The 21,552-nt window shown below is 44.2% G+C and overlaps 1 protein-coding gene across 1 annotated transcript in view; it reads left to right on the forward strand.

Annotated features, from left to right (window-relative positions):
* Nucleotides 1-743: 743 nt before the first annotated feature.
* LOC138637806 (zinc finger protein 662-like) overlaps nucleotides 744-21,552 on the forward strand; it is a 37,525-nt gene continuing 16,716 nt past the window's right edge. The window contains exons 1-4 of the mRNA XM_069726732.1: nucleotides 744-816; nucleotides 11,333-11,416; nucleotides 11,696-11,822; nucleotides 21,152-21,265. Coding sequence (XP_069582833.1) covers nucleotides 11,348-11,416; nucleotides 11,696-11,822; nucleotides 21,152-21,265 — 310 coding nt within the window. The 5' untranslated portion in view covers nucleotides 744-816; nucleotides 11,333-11,347. The remainder of the gene's footprint in view (nucleotides 817-11,332; nucleotides 11,417-11,695; nucleotides 11,823-21,151; nucleotides 21,266-21,552) is intronic.

Raw genomic sequence — 21,552 nt, forward strand, 5'->3', positions numbered from 1 at the left:
AAAACAAGCGTATATCTTCCCGTTCTTTGTATTGTGGACGTGCCTCTTGATGAGGCTGTGCAGAGTGTAGATGTGGTCAGTGGTGCGGTGGTTTGGCATGAACCCTGCTTGGCTCTTGCTGAGGACGTTGTGCTCGGTGAGGAAGGTGAGGATCCTCTTGTTCAGGATGCAGTTGAAGAGTTTACCCAGGTTGCTGCTGACACATATCCCTCGGTAGTTTGCTGGGTCGTACTTGTCCCCATTTTTGTGTATAGGGGTTATGAGGCCTTGGTTCCAGTTTTTGGGGAAGCAGCCGGCCTGCAGTACAATATTAAATAGTTTTGTTATCGCAGCCTGGATGTCTGGAGGGCTGTATTTCAGCATTTCTGGGAGGATCCCATCTGGACCACTGGCTTTTTTACCTTTTATCTGTGTGATCCTTTCTGTTATTTCTGTCAGTGTGATTGGTGTATCCAGAGGATTTTGGAAATCTTTGAACTTTTCCTCCATATCTTTCAGTTTTTTCACAATCTATCAATCTATCTATCTATCCTCTCCTATCCCCCTCCCTATTCTCACCTTCTCCTCATGTTCTGTCCTACAGGGGCTGATGCTGGTCATGTGTATTGCTGCAAGGCACCCTGGGACTCGTAGTTTCCTTCCTCCTCTATTGCTGTGCAATTGGAGTGTAAAATAAACTACAAGACCCAGACGCGAGCTGCATTCTTCTCCATGTCCTGACTCGGGGCTCGGCCAGTGAGTGGTAGGGATTTGGTGGCCTTGCTCAGCTCGGGGTGGTCTGTGGATGTGTCTAAGCTGCACACAGTGATACCACAGGTAGGGGATATGCTGGCAGCGGTCCAGATGTGGGGGTCAGGGGGCACATCCATCACTTCCATATGGTGGGAATAATAGGGTGGAGGTAGGCGAAGATGTCGATCATCTAACTATTATGTATCATCTATTATCTATGTATTATCCATCATCTATTTATTATCTATCTATCTTCTGTCTATTATCTCTATTATGTATCATCTATTACCGATCTATTATCTGTCTATTTATTATCTATCTATTATTTATCTATCCATCTATTATCAGCTATATATTATCTACTTATTATCTATGTATCCACCTGTCATCCATTATCTATCATATATTTATTACCTATCTATCATCTATCTATTATCTATCATCTATCTGTCGCCTTGCTATTCTTCTCTCCTCATGTTTTGCAGAGCCACGACTGCTTATGTGTATTTCCGTAAGGGTATGTGTCCCCTTTCAGGATGGCCGGCGGTATCGTCGGAGCGGCTTAGCCGCTCTGCGCTAAGCCCCGCCCCTTTCTGGGACGCGATGATGCCGGATGTGTTCATAGCACACATCCGGGATCATCGCTCCCCACCATAGCGCCCTGTGCTATATCTGCAGCGTCGCCGCAAGATATACGGACATGCTGCGATCTGAAAAGACGCGCAGCATGTCCGGAGTCGCAGGGCCGCCGCGTGCGTGTTACCACGCATAGTGGAGACGGGATTTCATTCAATCCCCTCCACTATGCTGTAACATCTGGACGCTGCGTGTCTGACACTGCGGCTCTATGCAGCGTCAGACACGCAGCGTTTCCTGCACGTGGACACATACCCTAAGGCTCCCACACGCGGGCTGCTTTCTTCTCCATGTCCTGACTCGGGGCTCGGCCAGTGAGTGGTTGGGATGTGCTCAGGCTCGGGGTGGTCTGTGGATGTGTCTGAGCTTCACACAGTGATACCACAGGTACGGAATATGCTGGCAGCGGTCCAGATGTGGGGGTCAGGGGGCACATCCATCACTTCCATATGGAGGTAACAACAGGGTGCAGGCAAGGGGCACAAGCTGCCTCTGCTGAGCGGGCACTGCTGGTGGCGGCTTCCTCTGTTATAGGGATATGGGAGCACTTCTGCCGTCTGCCTCTGTTATGGGGATATGGGAACACTTCTGCCGTCTGTCTCTGTTTTGGGGATATGGGAGCACTTCTGCCATCTGCCTCTGTTATGGAGATATGGGACCACTTCTGCCGTCTGTCTCTGTTATGGGGATATGGGAGCACTTCTGCCGTCTGCCTCTGTTTTGGGGATATGGGAGCACTTCTGCCATCTGCCTCTGTTTTGGGGATATGGGAGCACTTCTGCCGTCTGCCTCTGTTATGGGGATATGGGAGCACTTCTGCCGTCTGCCTCTGTTATGGAGATATGGGAGCACTTCTGCCGTCTGTGTCTGTTTTGGGGATATGGGAGCACTTCTGCCGTCTGCCTCTGTTATGGAGATATGGGAGCAATTCTGCCGTCTGCCTCTGTTATGGGGATATGGGAGCACTTCTGCCGTCTGCCTCTGTTATGGAGATATGGGAGCACTTCTGCCGTCTGTCTCTGTTATGGGGATATGGGAGCACTTCTGCCGTCTGTCTCTGTTATGGGGATATGGGAGCACTTCTGCCGTCTGCCTCTGTTATGGGGATATGGGAGCACTTCTGCCGTCTGTCTCTGTTATGGGGATATGGGAGCACTTCTGCCGTCTGTCTCTGTTATGGAGATATGGGAGCACTTCTGCCGTCTGCCTCTGTTATGGGGATATGGGAGCACTTCTGCTGTCTGTGTCTGTTTTGGGGATATGGGAGCACTTCTGCCGTCTGTCTCTGTTATGGGGATATGGGAGCACTTCTGCCGTCTGCCTCTGTTATGGGGATATGGGAGCACTTCTGCCGTCTGTCTCTGTTATGGGGATATGGGAGCACTTCTGCCGTCTGTCTCTGTTATGGGGATATGGGAGCACTTCTGCCGTCTGCCTCTGTTATGGGGATATGGGAGCACTTCTGCTGTCTGTGTCTGTTTTGGGGATATGGGAGCACTTCTGCCGTCTGTCTCTGTTATGGGGATATGGGAGCACTTCTGCCGTCTGCCTCTGTTATGGGGATATGGGAGCACTTCTGCCGTCTGTCTCTGTTATGGGGATATGGGAGCACTTCTGCCGTCTGCCTCTGTTATGGGGATATGGGAGCACTTCTGCTGTCTGTGTCTGTTTTGGGGATATGGGAGCACTTCTGCCATCTGCCTCTCTTATGGGGATATGGGAGCACTTCTGCCATCTGCCTCTGTTATGGGGATATCCTACAAATGACAAATATTTTACTAGCCAAAGGCGAAATATAGCAGAATATGAGAAACGTAACAATATACGTGCAACAGTGCAGAAATATGACATAAGGTGCAAAGTTCATGGAAACACACGGGGTGACAATGACATTGTGCGAGAGAGTCAGTCCCTATAAAAGTATCTAATTAATAGATTCACCATCGAACAGGTTAAATGTAAGAGTATGAACAGCGACTCGGTCTGCGATCAGGGAAAGTCATGTCCATGTTGGCAATGTAAATCCTAAATGATGAAGCGACGGCGCCTTCTGCTGGATGACGAATAAATCACATTTAACCCAAAGAAATAAAAAAAGTGAAAAAATTATTTGCTTATCATTATGAGCAAAAATAACAAATAAATAAAAAATGTAAAGTGATAAAGTGCAGAACAAAGTGATCATGTGCGTGACAAAAACATTATTATATTTCTCTCATTTTCCATTTGTCATCTGTATATACAGCTCTGGCAAAAATTAAGAGACCACTGCAAAATTTTCAGTTGTCTGATTTTTCTCTTTAGGCCGGGGTCACACTAGCGTATTGCATCCGATGTGAGATCATCGGATGCGATATGCTAATGACACTCGGCTCCTGCTCGCAGCAGAGCAGGAGCTGAGTGTCATGCGTCTGTGCTCCGATTCTCTCGCACAGGGAGAATCGGAGCATAGCTGCGGAGGAGGCGGAGAAACTAATTTCTCCATCTCCTCCATTGCTGGGGTCCGCTTATAGCGCACATCACTCGGATGATATTCGAGTGGTGGGCGCTGTCTCACTCGCACCCATAGGCTTATATGGGTGCGAGTGAGCCGAGAGTTTTCCTTGGTCCGAGACAATCGCAGCATGCTGCGATTGTCTCGGACCGAGGAAAACGGCCGACAAAAAGTTGGCTGCTGGGAGCTGCCCCATAGCTAAACATTGGTCCGAGTGCAATGCGATTTTTTTTTTTTTTTTTTTTTTTTTTTTTTTTTTTTATCGCATTGCACTCGGCCGTTTAAAACGCCAGTGTGATGCCGGCCTTATACGTATATTTTTGAGTAAAATGTAAATTGTTCTTTTATTCTATAAACTACTGACAACATGTCTCCGAAGTTCCAAGCAATACATTTTGTATTTATTTTCTGAAAATGAGAAATGGTCAAAATACCAAAAAAATGCATTGCTTGCAGACCTCAAATAATGCAAAAAAATAAGCAAAAACACACACATAGTCAGCTCACCTGGAAATCTGCCACCTTTCATCTGTTCCTGCACGGAGGTGGGAGCACACAGTCCTCAGGTTTACCATTATCTATATTTTAAATATGAAGAAATAAAGAAGATTTTTTACTTGAATTTCCTGCTAGAGTTATCGTATTTTCTCCCCAAAAATAAGGAAGTTCATAATCATTTAGAAACAACAATACTAATGTTTTAACTCAGGAAGAGTTCAGAAATCAATATTTTGTGGAATAATCATGATATTTATTCACAGCTTTCATGTGTCTTGGCATGCTTTCCACCAGTCTTTCACACTGCTTTTGGGTGACCTTATGCCACTCCTGGTAAAAAAAAAATGTAAGCAGTTCTTTGTTTGATGGCTTGTGACTATCCATCTTCCTCTTGATTACATTCCAAAGGATGGGATTCAGGTCTGGAGATTGGGCTGGCCATAACAGGGTTTTGATGAGACGGTCCTTCATCCACACCTTGATTGTCCTGCTGGAGAAAACAGTCCTCAGAGTTGACGAACATTGCCTGAGTTGAAGGAATCAACTTTTTCCAGGAAAACCTTGTATGCGGCTTGATTCATACAACCTTTGCAAAGATTAACCTGCTGTCATGATCCGTTCCAGAGTTTATTAGTGTCTGCCCTTTTTTCTGGACGGATCATGTCAAAGATTAACTTTGTTCTGCCTCATTCTGGGTTCGGGTTTGCTATTTAGCTCCCATGAATCTTGCTGGCAGTGTCAGCTATAGCCAAAATAAGCCACGCATAGGGTGTATCCAAATGCGATACCCTTAGAGGTCCTCAAAATAAAATAGGCAAATAAGCTAGGAGAACAACTAATATCTGTATATGAATCTAAAACGTAACTTTTAATAGACGACGTTTAAAATATCAAATGGATAATCGCGCAACATGTGATAAAGTGAAAAAACGTGCTCATGTAACCAGTGCTCTATTTAAAAAAAATGGTTTTATCTCACCATAAAGTCCTTTTCTTTGCGGGAGCGTCCAATTGTATTCAAAGGGGGAGGGGGAGAAAGATTCTATACTACCCCAGTCATGCCCCTGTATAGCTCCCGCCCTGACAAGGGCAGTCCCCAAGTCAGTCTAGTCAATTGTACCCACCAAGATTATGTAACCTTCCCTACGCGTTTCCTCTCCCATAGGGGAGAATCATCAGGGGAACTAACTGAAATATACATGTGGGATATTCCTTTAAGAAGAGGGGAGTCCCTGTGTCGGGAGGTAACCCCCGTGTCCGGTGCTCCCAGTTATGGGCACAGACCTCTGGTAAGGGTTACCTTACGTCTATTAAAAGTTACATTTTAGATTCATATACAGATATTAGTTGTTCTCCTAGCTCATTTGCCCAGTGTCAGCTATAGTTCTGCCTTCAGCGTGTTAAAGGGAACCTGTCACCTGAATTTGGCGGGACTGGTTTTGGGTCATATGGGCGGAGTTTTCAGGTGTTTGATTCACCCTTTCCTTACCCGCTGGCTGCATGCTGGCTGCAATATTGGATTGAAGTTCATTCTCTGTCCTCCATAGTACACGCCTGCACAAGGCAAGATTGTTTTGCGCAGGCGTGTACTATGGAGGACAGGAATGAACTTCAATCCAATATTGCAGCCGGCATGCAGCCAGCGGGTAAGGAAAGGGTGAATCAAACACCTGAAAACTCCGCCCATATGACCCAAAACCAGTCCCGCCAAATTCAGGTGACAGAGTCCCTTTAACCTGACCTTGCTGGTAGCTCTTGATTTGCCCTGCTGTGAACCCTGACTTGTCCTGTGTCTAACTCCCTCTGTCTGCCCTTTTCCCAGTATTTCTCTGTCTGTTTGTCTGCTTGATTCTCCGGTTCTGATTTCCTGGCTTGGTTATTTACTTTGTTGCTGTTTGTCCATATTGTACCGTATATTGCCCGTTCTGGTTTACTGATCTCTGGCTACGTTCTGACTATCCGTCTGTCTAATCCTATTATACTGTAGTGCTATCTTGTGCTTTTGACTTGGCTTGTCTGACCACTCTCTAGCCACTTGGTGGTGTCTGTTCTGCTGTCCTGTGTGTGCAGACTCACTTTCCTCTCAAGGTCCCCCTGGTGGAGGTTGTGCTGTACTGCACTGCAGCAGCCTGACACCTGCCCAATTCAAGCCTTGCTGAAGCATGTTCCGACACGGTGGAATTCCACTATGCACACGTTACAGTGACTGTGGCAGCAGCGACGAGCCCTTGTGCAGTATAGCCTGCATAGCCTGGGCAAACGCAGTTCGGATGTGGAGCAAATCATGCTTGTGAAGTGGACACAGATGTAGGACCTTTGCACTCTTCTGTACAATTTTGAAATGGTTACTAAGACAGTGTTGATAATGCCATCATCAGCATCACTATTTCAGTCATCTACATGCTGAAGCACGCTTTGAATAGTCTGTGTGAGGAGGTATCGGCCCCAGAGGAAGAGGAGGAAGCGGAAGGGATAGCAATATCTCAAATTTTCAGACTGTCATCGCACAGGCCATGGGAGGGTGGCTTACAGCGATCGAGGGGAGCTCATGGAACCAGACAAACTGTTAGTGAAAGTGCAGGAGCCAAGGTGATGGACGCACAACAGTCAGGAGATGAAGAGCATAACCATCTACTCTCTGTCTGTGGTTGGTGGGAGGGACAGAGGAAGCAACCTTGAGTGTTACCCCACCACCAACACACTATGGACTTGGACCTCATGGAAGCACTCAACACATGAGCGCCTTCTTGCTGCACTATCTTCAACATGATGCCTGTACACTTAGGGCTAGAAATAGTGCTGACTACAGGGTTGCCCCTCTGTTAGATACATGGTACAAGAGTAAATTTAGCCAGATGTTTTCCCCCTGGAAAGGTATACGCGTATGCTGGAGTATCGAAACATGCTTGTAGACAATCTTAAGAGTGGTCTCCCCAAGACATCAGTGAGGCACACAGTGTGCATCCTAGTTCTAGACGTCCAACCCCGGGAACGTCAAGGCGTCATCGCAAAAAACATTAGCAGCAGCAGTCTAAGTGGCATAAGCAAATTCTGTGAGTCGTTTCACACATTTTTTTTGACCAGCTTGTGTGCCAGCAGAACACGTCTGACACATTGTGAAGGACTGGAGAGGATGGTGCAGGAGTATCTGGAGATCAATATCAATGCTATCGGGGGGGGTTGGACCATTTTGCATTTTGGTCTTGAAAAATAGAAGAGTGGCCTGAGCTCGCTTGTCACGCCTTGGAGGTTTTGTCATGCCTTGCAGCCAGCATTCTCTCAGAACGTGTTTTCAGCACCGCTGGTGTTGTCCTAATAAAGAAGTGCATCCAGCTGTCCCCTGAAAAGTGTACACTGCCTAACTTTCATCAACATGAACAAGTGATGGATCTCCAATAAATTTTGAACCCCAGTCGCAGACTGGGCAGACTAGGCGATGGTTTAGTTTTTAGTGTCATGCATTAATCTCTTGTTATTGCAGTCTGTGCCATCTTTGTGGTGGCTTCTGTGCCTGCTGTGGCTACTGCAACTGATGTTACAAACTATTTTTTAAAATGTAGAGACTCGAATTTGTGTGGAAGGTGTGTCAGAGGCCTATTATACAGCCTATTATACTATTTCTACTCTGTGGAAATTGATGCCACTTTAGTGCTGGGTGAGTATAATTTTTGGAAATGTGGAGACTCCAAGTTGGGTCTCCATCTGGTGGGCTACCTGTAGTGGAAGATGTGTCAGAGACCTATATTATAATATTTCTACTCTGTAGAAATTGCTGCCACTTTACTGGTTTATGACAATCAATTTTTTGAAATGTGGAGACTCCAAGTTGGGTCACCATCTGGTGGGTTGCCTGTATATGTAGGGCTCCCAGACAGGCAGGCCTGCGCTCTCTTTCAGTACATGTGTTACTTTCCATATTTTTTTCTACCAATAGTACTGTATGAAACTGATGCTTGTGCCATCTGAGTATGACTGGAAAAAAAAATGGAGATGATGCATGAGGTATCAGGGTTCCCAGCCAAGTAGGCATACATCGCTTCCTTAACCCCTAGGTCCTCATTGAAACTTCAATTCCAAGATGTAAATGCTGGGCCAGACCCTGATACCTCATGCATGGTCCTTTGCTGACTGCTTCTGTGCCATTTGCAAATTTCTTCTGTGGGTCAATTGATGCCAGTTTTCCTGGTGTCTGCCCCTAATGTTAGCTGTTTGGGAAGCTTTTTGTCACCATTTAAGGTGTTGTGTATATGTTTGGTTTGGCCTCCCATTGAATCTAATGGGGTTCGGGTATGTTCGTCCAACTGTTCTGTGATCATGTTCGGTGAACGTGTAAACGTTCGTTGAATCAAACCAAACCTTGAAAGGTTCGCTCATCTCTAGTGAGCACCATCCCCTTGGTAAAGACCATCAGTATTAGCAGTCAATAAAAAGGTCTGTACATCTGGAACCATATTGTGGAGTAAAAAAAAAGGAATCAGCAGAACATAAAACGCAAAAATCTTCATCATCTCCTGCCAAAAAAAGGACATCTGTATTAAAATATCTACATAAAGGAGGCAGAAACAGTTGTTTCTAAAGGGTTAGTCTGCAAAAGGAGGACATGTTTGCCTCTAAGTGGCTTATCTATTAAGAGAGGAAATAATTGCTAGTAAAGGGTTCATTAATTATTGGGAGTAGAGTTGAGCGACTTTTACTTTTTTTGGATTTTTGTCAAAAGTCGGGTCGGGTGAAATCGGCCGATTATTGCGAAAAGCCTGGGGCCGACAGAAACTCGAAACCAAATGCAAGTCAATGGGGAATCAAAGTCGGCAGTGAGTGGAGGACAGGAAAACACCTACAGTGCCCATTTTAATGCCAAAAACATTAATTCTTATTACTTAAGCTTGTCAATCTTAATTTACTTTATAATAATAGTTAGGCATTGAAAACTGGGGTCATTTGGCTAAAGTTGTGGGGGGGTAGGGCTGGCTCAAGATTTTCGTGGGCCCAGGAAATGCGTAATACGTCACGGCGGTGGAGCAGGAAGAGGTAAGTATTTCAACTTTGCAAGTGCTGTGATCCTGAGAAAGCAGGAGGGGTCCACTCGTTGGCACTGGCACAGGGCCCCTCATAGTACGGCGGTGTGTTTGACGGCGGGTGGCGCCTCCCACTGGCAGAGACACTTTGGCGTACTATGAGGGGCCCTGTGCCAGTGATGTTGCCAACGAGTATGCCCCCCCACCTGATGAAGGAACCTGCACTTTCATCTGCACCTTCCTCTTTGCCCCCGTGTAAGGTGGTATAGTATGCGGGAAGGGGAACCTGACTTTCAGCAGGGACAGATTCTGGCTGTGTAGAGTGCAAGGGGAATGTAGTGGTCTGGGTCAATGTACCAGCAGACTCATCTAGCAGTGGCTGGGCAATGGGCAGGATGAGGATGAGGAGGAAACACCGATATAGGCCCAAATAATAAAGTGGGCTAAATGCATTTCAAAATTGGTAACAGGACTAAACAGGCGGCATTGCTTTGTTGAGTGGAGGACAACTGTAATGAGTGGCAGACACAGTTAGTAGGCCCAAATAATGAAGTAGGCTAAATGCAATTCAAAATTGGTAACAGGACTAAACAGGTGGCATAAATAGGTACTGGGGTGGGCTCCTCGGCTGAGTAGCAGACAGTGGTAGTAGGCGCAAAGTATTAACTGGTCTAAATGGAGGCCAGGGCCCCTGTATATTTTAACTATCATTTCAACAAATTTGTATTGGTAGTGCCACTGAAGGATTTTACAGCACAGAATACACAGTGGTGGAGCAGGGAGAGGTAAGTATTGCAAGTGGTAGAGCACTGTTCGAGCTGGGGGGAACACTCTCTCGTGGGCGCAGGGCCCCTCATATTACGATGGTGTCTGACGTTGGTTGTGCACCACCACAGTCAGAGACACTTCATTGTACTATGAGGGACCCTGTGCCAGTGCCATTGCCCAAGAGTGGGCGCACCCACCTGTCCAGGCAAACGGCACTCGCACGGGTGCTTGCGCCAGGTGGTGACCACAGCCCTGTGGGGGGAGTCAGCCCATTTAGGGAGGTATACAAATGGCCTATGGTGGACATTCAGCAGCTGCAAATGGAGGAATTGGAGAAGTCAGTAAGAGGAAGCCAAAAGCAAGACATTTTTCAGGCAAGCTACTTGTCAGCAGGGGAAGGTGGGTCAAAATAATTTGAAATACATGATTGGTTCATTTTAATGAAGGTTAGATCATCAGGCTTTAAAAGCTGTTTTCCTACTCCCAGATAAGGGAGCCTTCGAGGCCTTGTGTAGCCAGACGATGATGCTGGCTCAACACCTCCAGCCTTAGGTGCTATTGTGCTTTTGCCACTACCACCAGATGACCACCACCACCATCAGTACCAGCTGGCAACCACCGCCCACGGGCTCTTCTACCTGACTTCCTCATTTTTTTGGAAAATCTAACCAAAATAACAACCGTTATATGGTACTGTAAAACAGGGTAGAAGGTGTATATAAACTTGTTGAAAATTTAAATCTCCCTTTTTTTTGGGGGGGGGGAGACTCAACTAAAACTCAGGCCCTGTGCATAAAACAACACAATGTAAGTGGCAGAAAGTGGCTGGCTGATATACTACAAACTAAGAGGACTGAAGTATATCCACTTTGAGAGAGCACAGGCATATCTCTCTGTTTACACACAGTCCCCCACTCATAGTGGTTTCTCAAAACTCACAAAACTGTCAATATATTGAGACAGTGGAAATTGGTTGCGGTGGGAAGGGGGTTTTATTACTATTGTGCAATTTGGACAAACAAGCATAGATATTCTGATGGCAGGTCTCCTTTAATGAGGTGACACAACATAACCCCAGTTACCACATTGTTTCCTCATGAGAATTTTCTTTGGAAGTCTGATTTTATATATGGGGGTTTTGTATGAAAAAAAAACTTTCAGATCTAACTTTGACATTATTTGTTTACAGAGACCTCAGATTCTAATGGAAGAATGTGAACTGAATGCGGCCACGGCATCTGATGTCAGACCGATGCCCCCCAGTGCCATGGAGGTACCGTAATGTGTGCTGTAAGATTATTTGTTAAAATTTCCCCTAAAATAGTTTTTTCCATCGTGCAGTTTTAAATTCACCATTAGGGAGCGCTAAATGCATACAGATTAATAACCGCTAATGCAAGCACTCAGTACTAAGTGTATCAATTTATGATTATGATAGGCTCGGAGCATTTTGGGTAAATCATAGGATGACATTGCCCCAGGGATATTTCTACCAGTGACCTGACCATCTGTATTGTGGTTTTGGGGCAATAAAATATTCATCGTTTCTCAGAAAACCAGAAAGCCGGAGGAAGACGCTGTATGTTTTTCGGTAGAAGAATTGGACTCCTTAGAAGACAGAGAAAGGGAGCGGTGTAAAAATGCTGAAACCAAGGTTCACCAACGTCCAAGCTTAGTGGGTGAGAGAAGATGCCGTGCACTGTTTTATGTCAGATGGTTACAGCAATATTTACTTGTCTTTTAATGCATAATTTTTTTACATTTTTATATATTTCTTCTAATATATGTTTATATCTGTTTTATACTTCCATTTACTTATTAAACTGTATGTAAACTTGACATAAAATAATATGAAAATGTAGCAATTCGCAAATGGCTGCTGATTGTTGTTATATCATCTGTGCAGGATGAACTAACGACCTTGGGATCAGACCTACAAATGTAGCTATATATTAGGCCGTAATGTGGGAATCTGCCCCTTACCCTTATACAAAGATTTAATATTACTGTATCAAAAAGTAGTTAAGTATACATTTTAGGAATTACTATTAGACCAGAAGTGATCACGTTCCACCCTAAGGCTGCCGTCACACTAGCAGTATTTGGTCAGTATTTTACATCAGTATTTGTAAGCCAAAACCAGGAGTGGGTGATAAATGCAGAAGTGGTGACGTGTTTCTATTATACTTTTCCTCTATTTCTTCCACTCCTGGTTTTGGCTTACAAATACTGATGTAAAACACTGACCAAATACTGCTAATATGACGGCAGCCTAAGAACAAAAAACTTTAGCAGTGTGGTGGTTTTATGGTGTGAAAGTGCCAAACTATTAGAAACAAGGTTCCACTTTTCCCTAAGGACTTATCACTTCTAAAATGGAAAAGTGCAAAAAGTGACAGTAGATGAAATTACAAGACATCTCGGAAATATGCAACACTGTGCAAAAGTCGTAGGCAGGTGTGGAACATGATCAAACATGATCGCAGCATTCCGGCGGCATGGGAAAGCATCGCGCAGGGAAGGGGCTCCCTGCGTGCTTCCCTGAGACCCTCAGAGCAACGCGATGTGATCGCGTTGCTCCAAGAGTCTCCTACCTCCTCCTCCCTGCAGGCCCGGATCCAAAATGGCCGCGGGGCTCCTTCCGGGTCCTGCAGGGAGGTGGCTTTCAAGCGCCTGAACAGAGCAGCTGCTGGGAAGCCTCCCTGCTGTGCCTGTGTGATCGCTGATCTGACACAGTGCACTGCAAAGTGTCAGATCAGCAATCTGTCACTATAATGTGATGTCCCCCCCCCGGGGCAATGTTATAAAGTGAAAAAAAAAATATTTACATCTGTAAAAAAAAAATATAAATATATTGTTCCAATAAATACATTTCTTTGATTAAATAAAAAAAAAAAAAAAGTACACATATTTAGTATCGCCGCATCCGTAATGGCCCGACCTATAAAACTGTCCCACTAGTTAACCCCTTTAGTGAACACCGTAAAAAAAAAAAAAAAAAAAAAAGAGGCAAAAAACGACGCTTTATCATAGATCCAAACAAAAAGTGGAAAATCACGAGATCAAAAAGACTGATATAAATAAACATGGTACCGCTGAAAACGTCATGTTGTCCCGCAAAAAACAAGCCACGATACAGCGTCATCAACAAAAAAATAAAAAAGTTATAGTCCTCAGAATGAAACGAAGCAAAAATAATAATTTTTTATATAAAAAAGTTTTTATTGTATAAAAGCACCAAAACATAAAAAAATGATATAAATGAGGTATCGCTGTATTCGTACTGACCCGAAGAATAAAACTGCTTTATCCATTTTACCAAAACTGGAACGGTATAAGCGCCCCCCAAAAGAAATTCATGAATAGCTGGTTTTTGTTCATTCGATCAAAAAAGTCACGTGCCCGAAAATGGTACCAATAAAAACATTTACTCGTCCCGCAAAAAACAAGACCTCACATGACTGTGTGGACCAAAATATGGAAAAATTATAGCTCTCAAAATGTGGAGACGCAAAAACATTTTTTGCAATAAAGAGTCTTTTAGTGTGTGACAGCTGCCAATCATACAAATCTGCTAAAAAACCCGCTATAAAAGTAAATCAAACCCCCCTTCATCATCCCCTTAGTTAGGGAAAAAATAATAAAATTTAAAAAAATTTATTTATTTCCATTAGGTTTAGGGTTGGGGCTAAAGTTAGGGTTGGGGCTAAAGTTAGGGTTTGGATTACATTTACGGTTGGTATTAGGGTTGCGATTAGAGTTAGGGGTGTGGTTAGGGTTATGGTTGGGATTAGGGTTAGGGGTGTTAGGGTTTTAGTTAGAATTGGGGGGTTTCCACTGTTTAGGCATATCAGGGGCTCTCCAAACACGACATGGCGTCCGATCTCAATTCCAGCCAATTCTGTGTTGAAAAAGTAAAACGGTGCTCCTTCCCTTCTGAGCTCTCCTGTGCTCCCAAACAGGAATTTACCCCAACATATGGGGTACCAGCGTATTCAGGACAAATTGGACAACTTTTGGGGTCCAATTTCTCATGTTACCCTTGGGAAAATAAAAATTTGGGGGCTAAAAAATCGTTTTTGTGGGGAAAAAAATGATTTTTATTTTCACAGCTTTGCGTTATAAACGGTATTGAAACACTTGGGGGCATAAAAGTTCTCACAACACATCTAGATAAGTTCCTTTGGAGGGTTAGGTACATCAGGGGCTCTGCAAACGCAATGTGACGCCTGCAGACCATTCCATCTAAGTCTGCATTCCAAATGGAGCTCCTTCCCTTCTGAGCTCTCCCATTTGCCCAAACGGTGGTTCCCCCCCACATATGGGGTATCAGCGTACTCAGAACAAATTGGACAACCACTTTTCCTGTCCAATTTCTCCAGTTGCCCTTGGGAAAATACAAAACTGGGGGCTAAAAAATAATTTTTGTGGAAAAAAAATAATTTTTATTTTCACGGCTCTGTGTTATAAACTGTAGTGAAACACTTGGAGGTTCAAAGTTCTCACAACACACCTAGATATGTTCCTTAGGGGGGTCTTCTTTCCAAAATGGTGTCACTTGTGAGGGGTTTCCATGTTTAGGCACATCAGAGGCTCTCCAAGCGCGACATGGCGTCCCATCTCAATTCCAGTCAATTTTGCATTGAAAAGTCAAACAGCGCTCCTTCCCTTCCGAACTCTGCCATGCGCCCGAACAGTGGTTTACCTGTTATGAACAGGTGATTCAGAACCACAATGGACCTAGTGGTTAATAGCACACAAAGTGACCTGATGGTTACTAACATAGGACGAGCTCTGAGATGTGGGAACTCTGCTGACCGCAATCCCTAATCCTATCATACCACACTAGAGGTAGCCGTGGATTGCGCCTAACGCTCCCTATGCAACTCGGCACAGCCTGAGAAACTAGCTAGCCCTGAAGATAGAAAAATAAGCCTACCTTGCCTCAGAGAAATTCCCCAAAGGAAAATGCAGCCCCCCACATATAATGACTGTGAGTAAGATGAAAATACAAACACAGAGATGAAATAGATTTAGCAAAGTGAGGCCCGACTTACTGAATAGACCGAGGATAGGAAAGATAGCTTTGCGGTCAACACAAAAACCTACAAACAACCACGCAGAGGGGCAAAAAGACCCTCCGCACCGACTAACGGTACGGAGGTGCTCCCTCTGCGTCTCAGAGCTTCCAGCAAGCAAGAAAAACCAATATAGCAAGCTGGACAGAAAATATAGCAAACAAAAGTAACACAAGCAAAACTTAGCTTATGCAGGGCAGACAGGCCACAAGAACGATCCAGGAGAAAGCAAGACCAATACTGGAACATTGACTGGAGGCCAGGAACAAAGAACTAGGTGGAGTTAAATAGAGCAGCACCTAATGACTTAACCTCGTCACCTGAGGAAGGAAACTCAGAAGCCGCAGCCCCACTCACATCCACCAGAGGAAGCTCATAGACAGAACCAGCCGAAGTACCACTCATGACCACAGGAGGGAGCTTGACCACAGAATTCACAACATTTACCCCCACATATGGAGGAATCAGCGTACTCAGGACAAATTGCACAACAACTTTTGTAGTCCAATTTCTTCTGTTACCCTTGGGAAAATAAAAATTGGGGGTGAAAAGATCATTTTTGTGAAAAAATATGATTTTTTATTTTTACAGCTCTACATTATCCACTTCTGTGAAGCACTTGGTGGGTCAAAGTGCTCAACACACTTCTAGATAAGTTCCTTAGGGGGTCTACTTTCTAAAATGGTATCACTTTTGGGGGGTTTCAGTGTTTAGGCACATCAGGGGCTCTCCAAACGCGACATGGCGTCCTATCCCAATTCCAGTCAATTTTGCATTGAAAAGTCAAATGGCGCTCCTACCTACCCAGAAACGGAATCTCTTTGACCGCGAACATGCATTTCTCAAGTTTGGCAAACAGTTTATTGTCCCTGAGTACCTGAAGGACCTGCCGTACATGATCCTGATGAGACTCTAGGTCAGGGGAATAAATTAAGATGTCATCGAGATATACCACCACAAACCTACCTATTAAGTGACTAAATATATCATTGACAAATTGTTGAAACACAGCAGGAGCATTACATAACCCAAAAGGCATAACCAAGTTCTCGTAATGTCCCTCTGGAGTATTAAACGCCGTCTTCCATTCATCCCCCTCCTTCATCCGAATGAGATTATATGCCCCCCTGAGGTCTAATTTGGAGAACCATTTAGCCCCCCACAATTTGGTTAAAGAGGTCTGGAATAAGAGGGAGCGAAAAAGAATCCCGGACCGTAATCTGATTTAATTGCTGAAGTCTAAGCATGGGCATAAACCCCCGTCCTTCTTCTTTACAAAGAAGAACCAAGCAGCAATGGGTGACGACGAGGGTCTGATATGACCCTTGGCCAGACTTTCTGTGATATAGTCCTTCATGGCCTGTCTCTCTGGGGCTGAGATGTTGTATAGCCTACTCTTAGGCAGTTTAGCACCAGGAATGAGACGTATGGCGCAATCAAGGACGGTGTGGAGGTAGCTCTCGACTCCCCTCCTCAGAGAATGCATCCTCAAAATCTGAGGTGAATTCTGGCAAAACCTGAGAACTCAATCCGGTCAGCCGAGTACCCAGGCAATGTTCCCGACAAAACTCACTCCATCTAGTAATCTCCCGAGTCTGCCAGTCCAACACAGGGTTGTGTAATGTGAGCCATGGTAAACCGAGAACTACAGGCAACGGCAAACCCCCCAACACACAACAATCTAATGACTCAGTGTAACGCCCCTATTTGTAGGCTCACCCCACGGACGATCTGAGTGAAAGTCCCCTGGCTCAAAGGTGCAGAATCAATGGCAATTATAGGTATGAGTTTAGACAACTCTTGAGTCTTAAGCCCATGTGCCTGAACAAACCCAGCGTCAATTAAATTAAACCCTGCCCCAGAGTCCAGAAAGGCAGAGATATTAAACCTATTTTCACCAAGACGAATCTCGGCTGGTAGGAAAAATTGAGGTTTACCTAAGGAGGAAATTAGTACACCCGAGTTGCCAACCTCCCCGCAACCCAGGCTCAATAGTTTTCCCGGAGGTTGTCTTCTAGAAGGACACACATTCACATAATGACCCCTTCTGCCACAAAAAAAAAACATGTACCTTCCTTACGCCGTACTACTGCAGCCCCCTTAGAACGAGAAGCGCCACCCAACTGCATAGGTTCTCCTAGAGACTCAGATTCTTGTGAGTCCAAATCTGAATTACCCTTGAATAGCGGCGATTCATTAGTCTCTGGCGCAGGCGGCGGTCCACACGGATTGCAAGAGACATAGCTGCCTCCAGTGTGGTTTGTGTCTCCTGTAGGGCGAAAGCATCTTTTATTTTATCAGATAGGCCCTGATAAAATTGACTACGGAGTGCAGGGTCACTCCACAATGAGTCAGTTGCCCATCTCCGTAACTCAGAGCAGTACTCCTCTACTGGCCGGTCTCCCTGTGTAAGATGGCGTATTGTGGACTCAGTGAGGGAGATGCGGTCAGGATCATCATACACCTGGCCTAAGGCTCGAAAAAACTCCTCCACAGTCCGTAACGGCAAAGCGTCAGCGGGAAGTGAAAATGCCCAGGCCTGAGGGTCACCTTGTAGAAGCGATACTATAATTCCAAACCTCTGCTCCTCTGAACCTGAAGTGTGAGAACGCAACCTAAAATACAATTTACAGGCCTCCCTGAATGTAACAAATTTGTCACGCCTCCCTGAGAACCTGTCAGGTAACGCAATCTTAGGCTCCAGCAAAGCTTGTGGAGGTGTAGCAACCCCTGCAGTGGCCACTGGAGTGCGCTGCACAACCGCCGAGCGGAGGTCAGCCACCTCAAGACTGAGCTGCTGCATTTGTCCAGCTAAAGCAGCAATGGGGTCCATATTGGACCAAGAAAATTTTTTAAGGTCAGTGATACTGTCACGCCGTAAGCGGCGTTAAAGGGGCAGGACGGCGTACTGGGACTCGCAACTGTCCCTACCACTTTAACGGGGCCCTGGCTTTCCCTTATCTCGGGGGTACCTATGAGGGTTAGGAGGCCTGAGCCGCCAGCGTATCCCTGTCTCCTGTACAGGCCCTATGAGTGGCCCCCTCTCCCCCCAAAGGAGGTGGACCGCACCAGTGTAATTATACAACAAATAACAGGGTAAACAGACAAGGTAACTAAAAGTCTCAAACTCACCAAATGCTCACACAACCACAGAGGAAACACAGAGAAGGGAAGAGAAGGAAAAAACTAGGAAGGAAAACAGGTTTAACATACTACCAAAACTGCAGACAACAATCTCTGTAAATAAACCTCCAACACCAACACCTCTCTCCATCAACCTCCAAGCCAGGCAGTAGAACTGATCACTGACACTAGCTGAAGTCAGGACTGGGTCTATATAGAGGATCAGATTACAAGATCCATTTCAGCTGAGACCCAGCTCTCGGCAACTTAGAAATAAGGGTTAACTCCTGCACTGCTGGCACAAAGCAGCTAGGTCAGAAAACAGGTGAAGAGCTTCTGTTCACTGTGTGTGAACGAGGCCCAGAGCGCTGCGGTTCTCTGGAACCTCTCTGTTGCGGTAGCCCCGTGACATAAATATTGGTTCCAAAATTGTGCTGATGTAAAGTAGACTTGTGGGAAATGTTATTTATTAAGTATTTTGTGTGACATAACTCTGTGATTTAGGGGCATAAAAATTTAAAGTTGGAAAATTGCGAAATTTTCAAAATTTTCGCCAAATTTGTTTTTTTTCACAAATAAACGCAGGTAATATCAAAGAAATGTTACCACTTTAATGAAGTACAATATGTCACTAGAAAACATTGTCAAAATCACTGGGATCCGTTGAAACGTTCCAGAGTTATAACCTCATAAAGGGACAGTGGTCAGAATTGTAAAAATTGGCCCGGTCATTAACGTGCAAACCTCTCTCGGTGGTAAAGGGGTTAAGCCTCCTACACAACTTTTTGACTGTTTCAGTTAATAACTGAATTTGAACCTACATATGAAAGTGATGATCATTATTGCTTGTTTGTTAGAATTGATTACTCATACACCTGACTATAATCCCTGACTTTGCGCATGTGTACCTAGAAGAATTGATGCGGTTTTGAAGGCAAAGTATGATCACACCAAATACTGATCTGATCTAGATCTCTCGTTTGCTAATTCACTTTGCACTTTGCTATCTGGTAAAAATGAGCTCACACTTTTTTAAAAGCAATTTGCAGCATTTTTTCCACACCTTCCTTAAATGTTTGCACAGTGTTATACATCACGAATAAATTAGATGATTTTGCCCAGTATTATCAGGACACAGGTTATACTTTCATTTTAACCAATGTGAGCATAGAATCTTGTGTGATTATCGTCTCTGGGAAATACTAGATATTAGTACAGAGCCCACAGAAGACATGCTAAGGAGCTGTGTTCCATTTTACCTCTGTAGCTGTGTCTTCTAGCCTCCTCCTCACTCTGATGCTTCATAATACAGAGGAACCCATCTTCTCTTTATATGTCACTACATCCAGTAAGAATGAAGAGCACAACATAGATCTTCTCTCTGTTTACACAGTGTTTCCCCACACACTGTATTTTCACCCAGCTCAGAGGCTGGAAGTCTCATAGAGCTGTCAAGATAGTGAGACAGTGGAGAACCCAATTTCTGCCTCTATCTCTGAAAGGGCTAAATCTTTTATTTTTACTAAATTAGTGAGGAATTTTAATTTTCTTACTTATAAATATTTGAGAAAGGTTTTACATTTTGGTCTCCTTTTTGTCTCATGAAGTTTCCCAAAGAGTAATATGTCCTATTTAAGACTATGGCTACACATCATGGGGCCACATTGCTACCCTGCAGCACAATTTGAGTGAATTTGGTCTCACCGTGACCCTCAAATTGCCGCCGCAATTTCCATAGAAGCTAAGATGAACTATCATGCGCATCTCATTGTGAAGATTTTAATAAAGTAAGAACACCCCTTACCAATCACTGGTCTAAAAAAACAAAAACAAAAATGAGGTCCCATTGACACCAGACTAACGGTATTATGCTGTGGTTGATGTGCGTCCATTTTTTAACATTTCCTTATAAGATTTTATATCCTATAATTTATTATAAAAGATTAACCATTATTTTTAATTTAAAAAAAACATTAAAATAAACCTTATTACAGATAAATCTGTTTTTTTTGCCACTGATCATACAGATCACTGAATCAATTCAAAGATAAAAAAACATCAACAGAATTATAGCGCTAAAGATAGATTATCAGCTCACTGAGAGATGAAATTGTAGTTGCTGCACACAGGTCTAAAGAGCAGGGAAGAGGAGGTAGCAGCTGCACATAAAGAGCAAGGCAGAAGCACAAACATGCAGAAACACTGCTGTTGCATCTAGCAAGTATTTTATCTCACCTCAGTGCTGGATCCACATCTGCATTGCTCAGTTCTCCAGCTTACTGAGAGATCAGGTTACAGCTACTGCCTATAAAAGTCTATAGAGGAAGGAGGGGAGGAGGAGGGAGAAGCTGCACATAAAGAGCGAGGCAGAGGCACAAACATGCAGAAACACTGCTGCTGCATCTAGCAAATATGTTATCTCACCCCAGTGCTGGATCCACATCTACACTGTTCAGTTCTGTTATGTAATGATTTTCCATCTATGTAAGAAAGACTATAGGGGGAATAAACTCTTGTTTTTGTGTGCTATGTACAGAAGATATTCCTCTTACAATCAGAAACTGAACTTATAGAAAATTGCTTATAGAGGGGTGAAAAAAATAAAAAGCCAAGTTTAAGCCCAAAACTGGTTAATCTTGAACCACACTAAGGAACTTGCCAGTGGGATTGGTTTTATCGCTGAACAACCTAGGAATGCCCACTTTTGGGCTTTAAACCCCCCCCTTCAGCCCATGAGTCATGGGATATCCAGGTACGGGCAATATTTTTATATATGTGTCTTCACATGTTTCATCTTTTTTTTTTAGGTTACCTGTACGTGAAACCAGAGACTGTGCCCAAAATAAATCGCGGAGAAGAGTTGTGTGTGAGCAGCGACCTGTACACACATAAAAGAAAAAGGAATGCCCAAACCCTCTCAGGTATAGAAGTACACCGCAAACACTTCATCTCCATTTTCAACATCTCTACTGCACGAATAGATCTACATTGGTTTGGATAGGATAATGTTTCAGTTCACAGACTTCAAACAGAGATATTAACAATAATGAAGCACTCAGAGATAACATAAATTTGAAAGCGGCATAGTTTTTCATTTAACTATTTAAGTGTGTTATCTTCAGTCCCTATTGTTAATATTTCAGTGGAGGCCAGATGGAGGAAGTAGGCGATCAGTGATTGCAGTGAGTGTATGATCACTCCAGTTCCT

Source organism: Ranitomeya imitator, chromosome 1 (assembly GCF_032444005.1).
Source record: "Ranitomeya imitator isolate aRanImi1 chromosome 1, aRanImi1.pri, whole genome shotgun sequence".
Classification (NCBI taxonomy): Eukaryota; Metazoa; Chordata; class Amphibia; order Anura; family Dendrobatidae; genus Ranitomeya; species Ranitomeya imitator.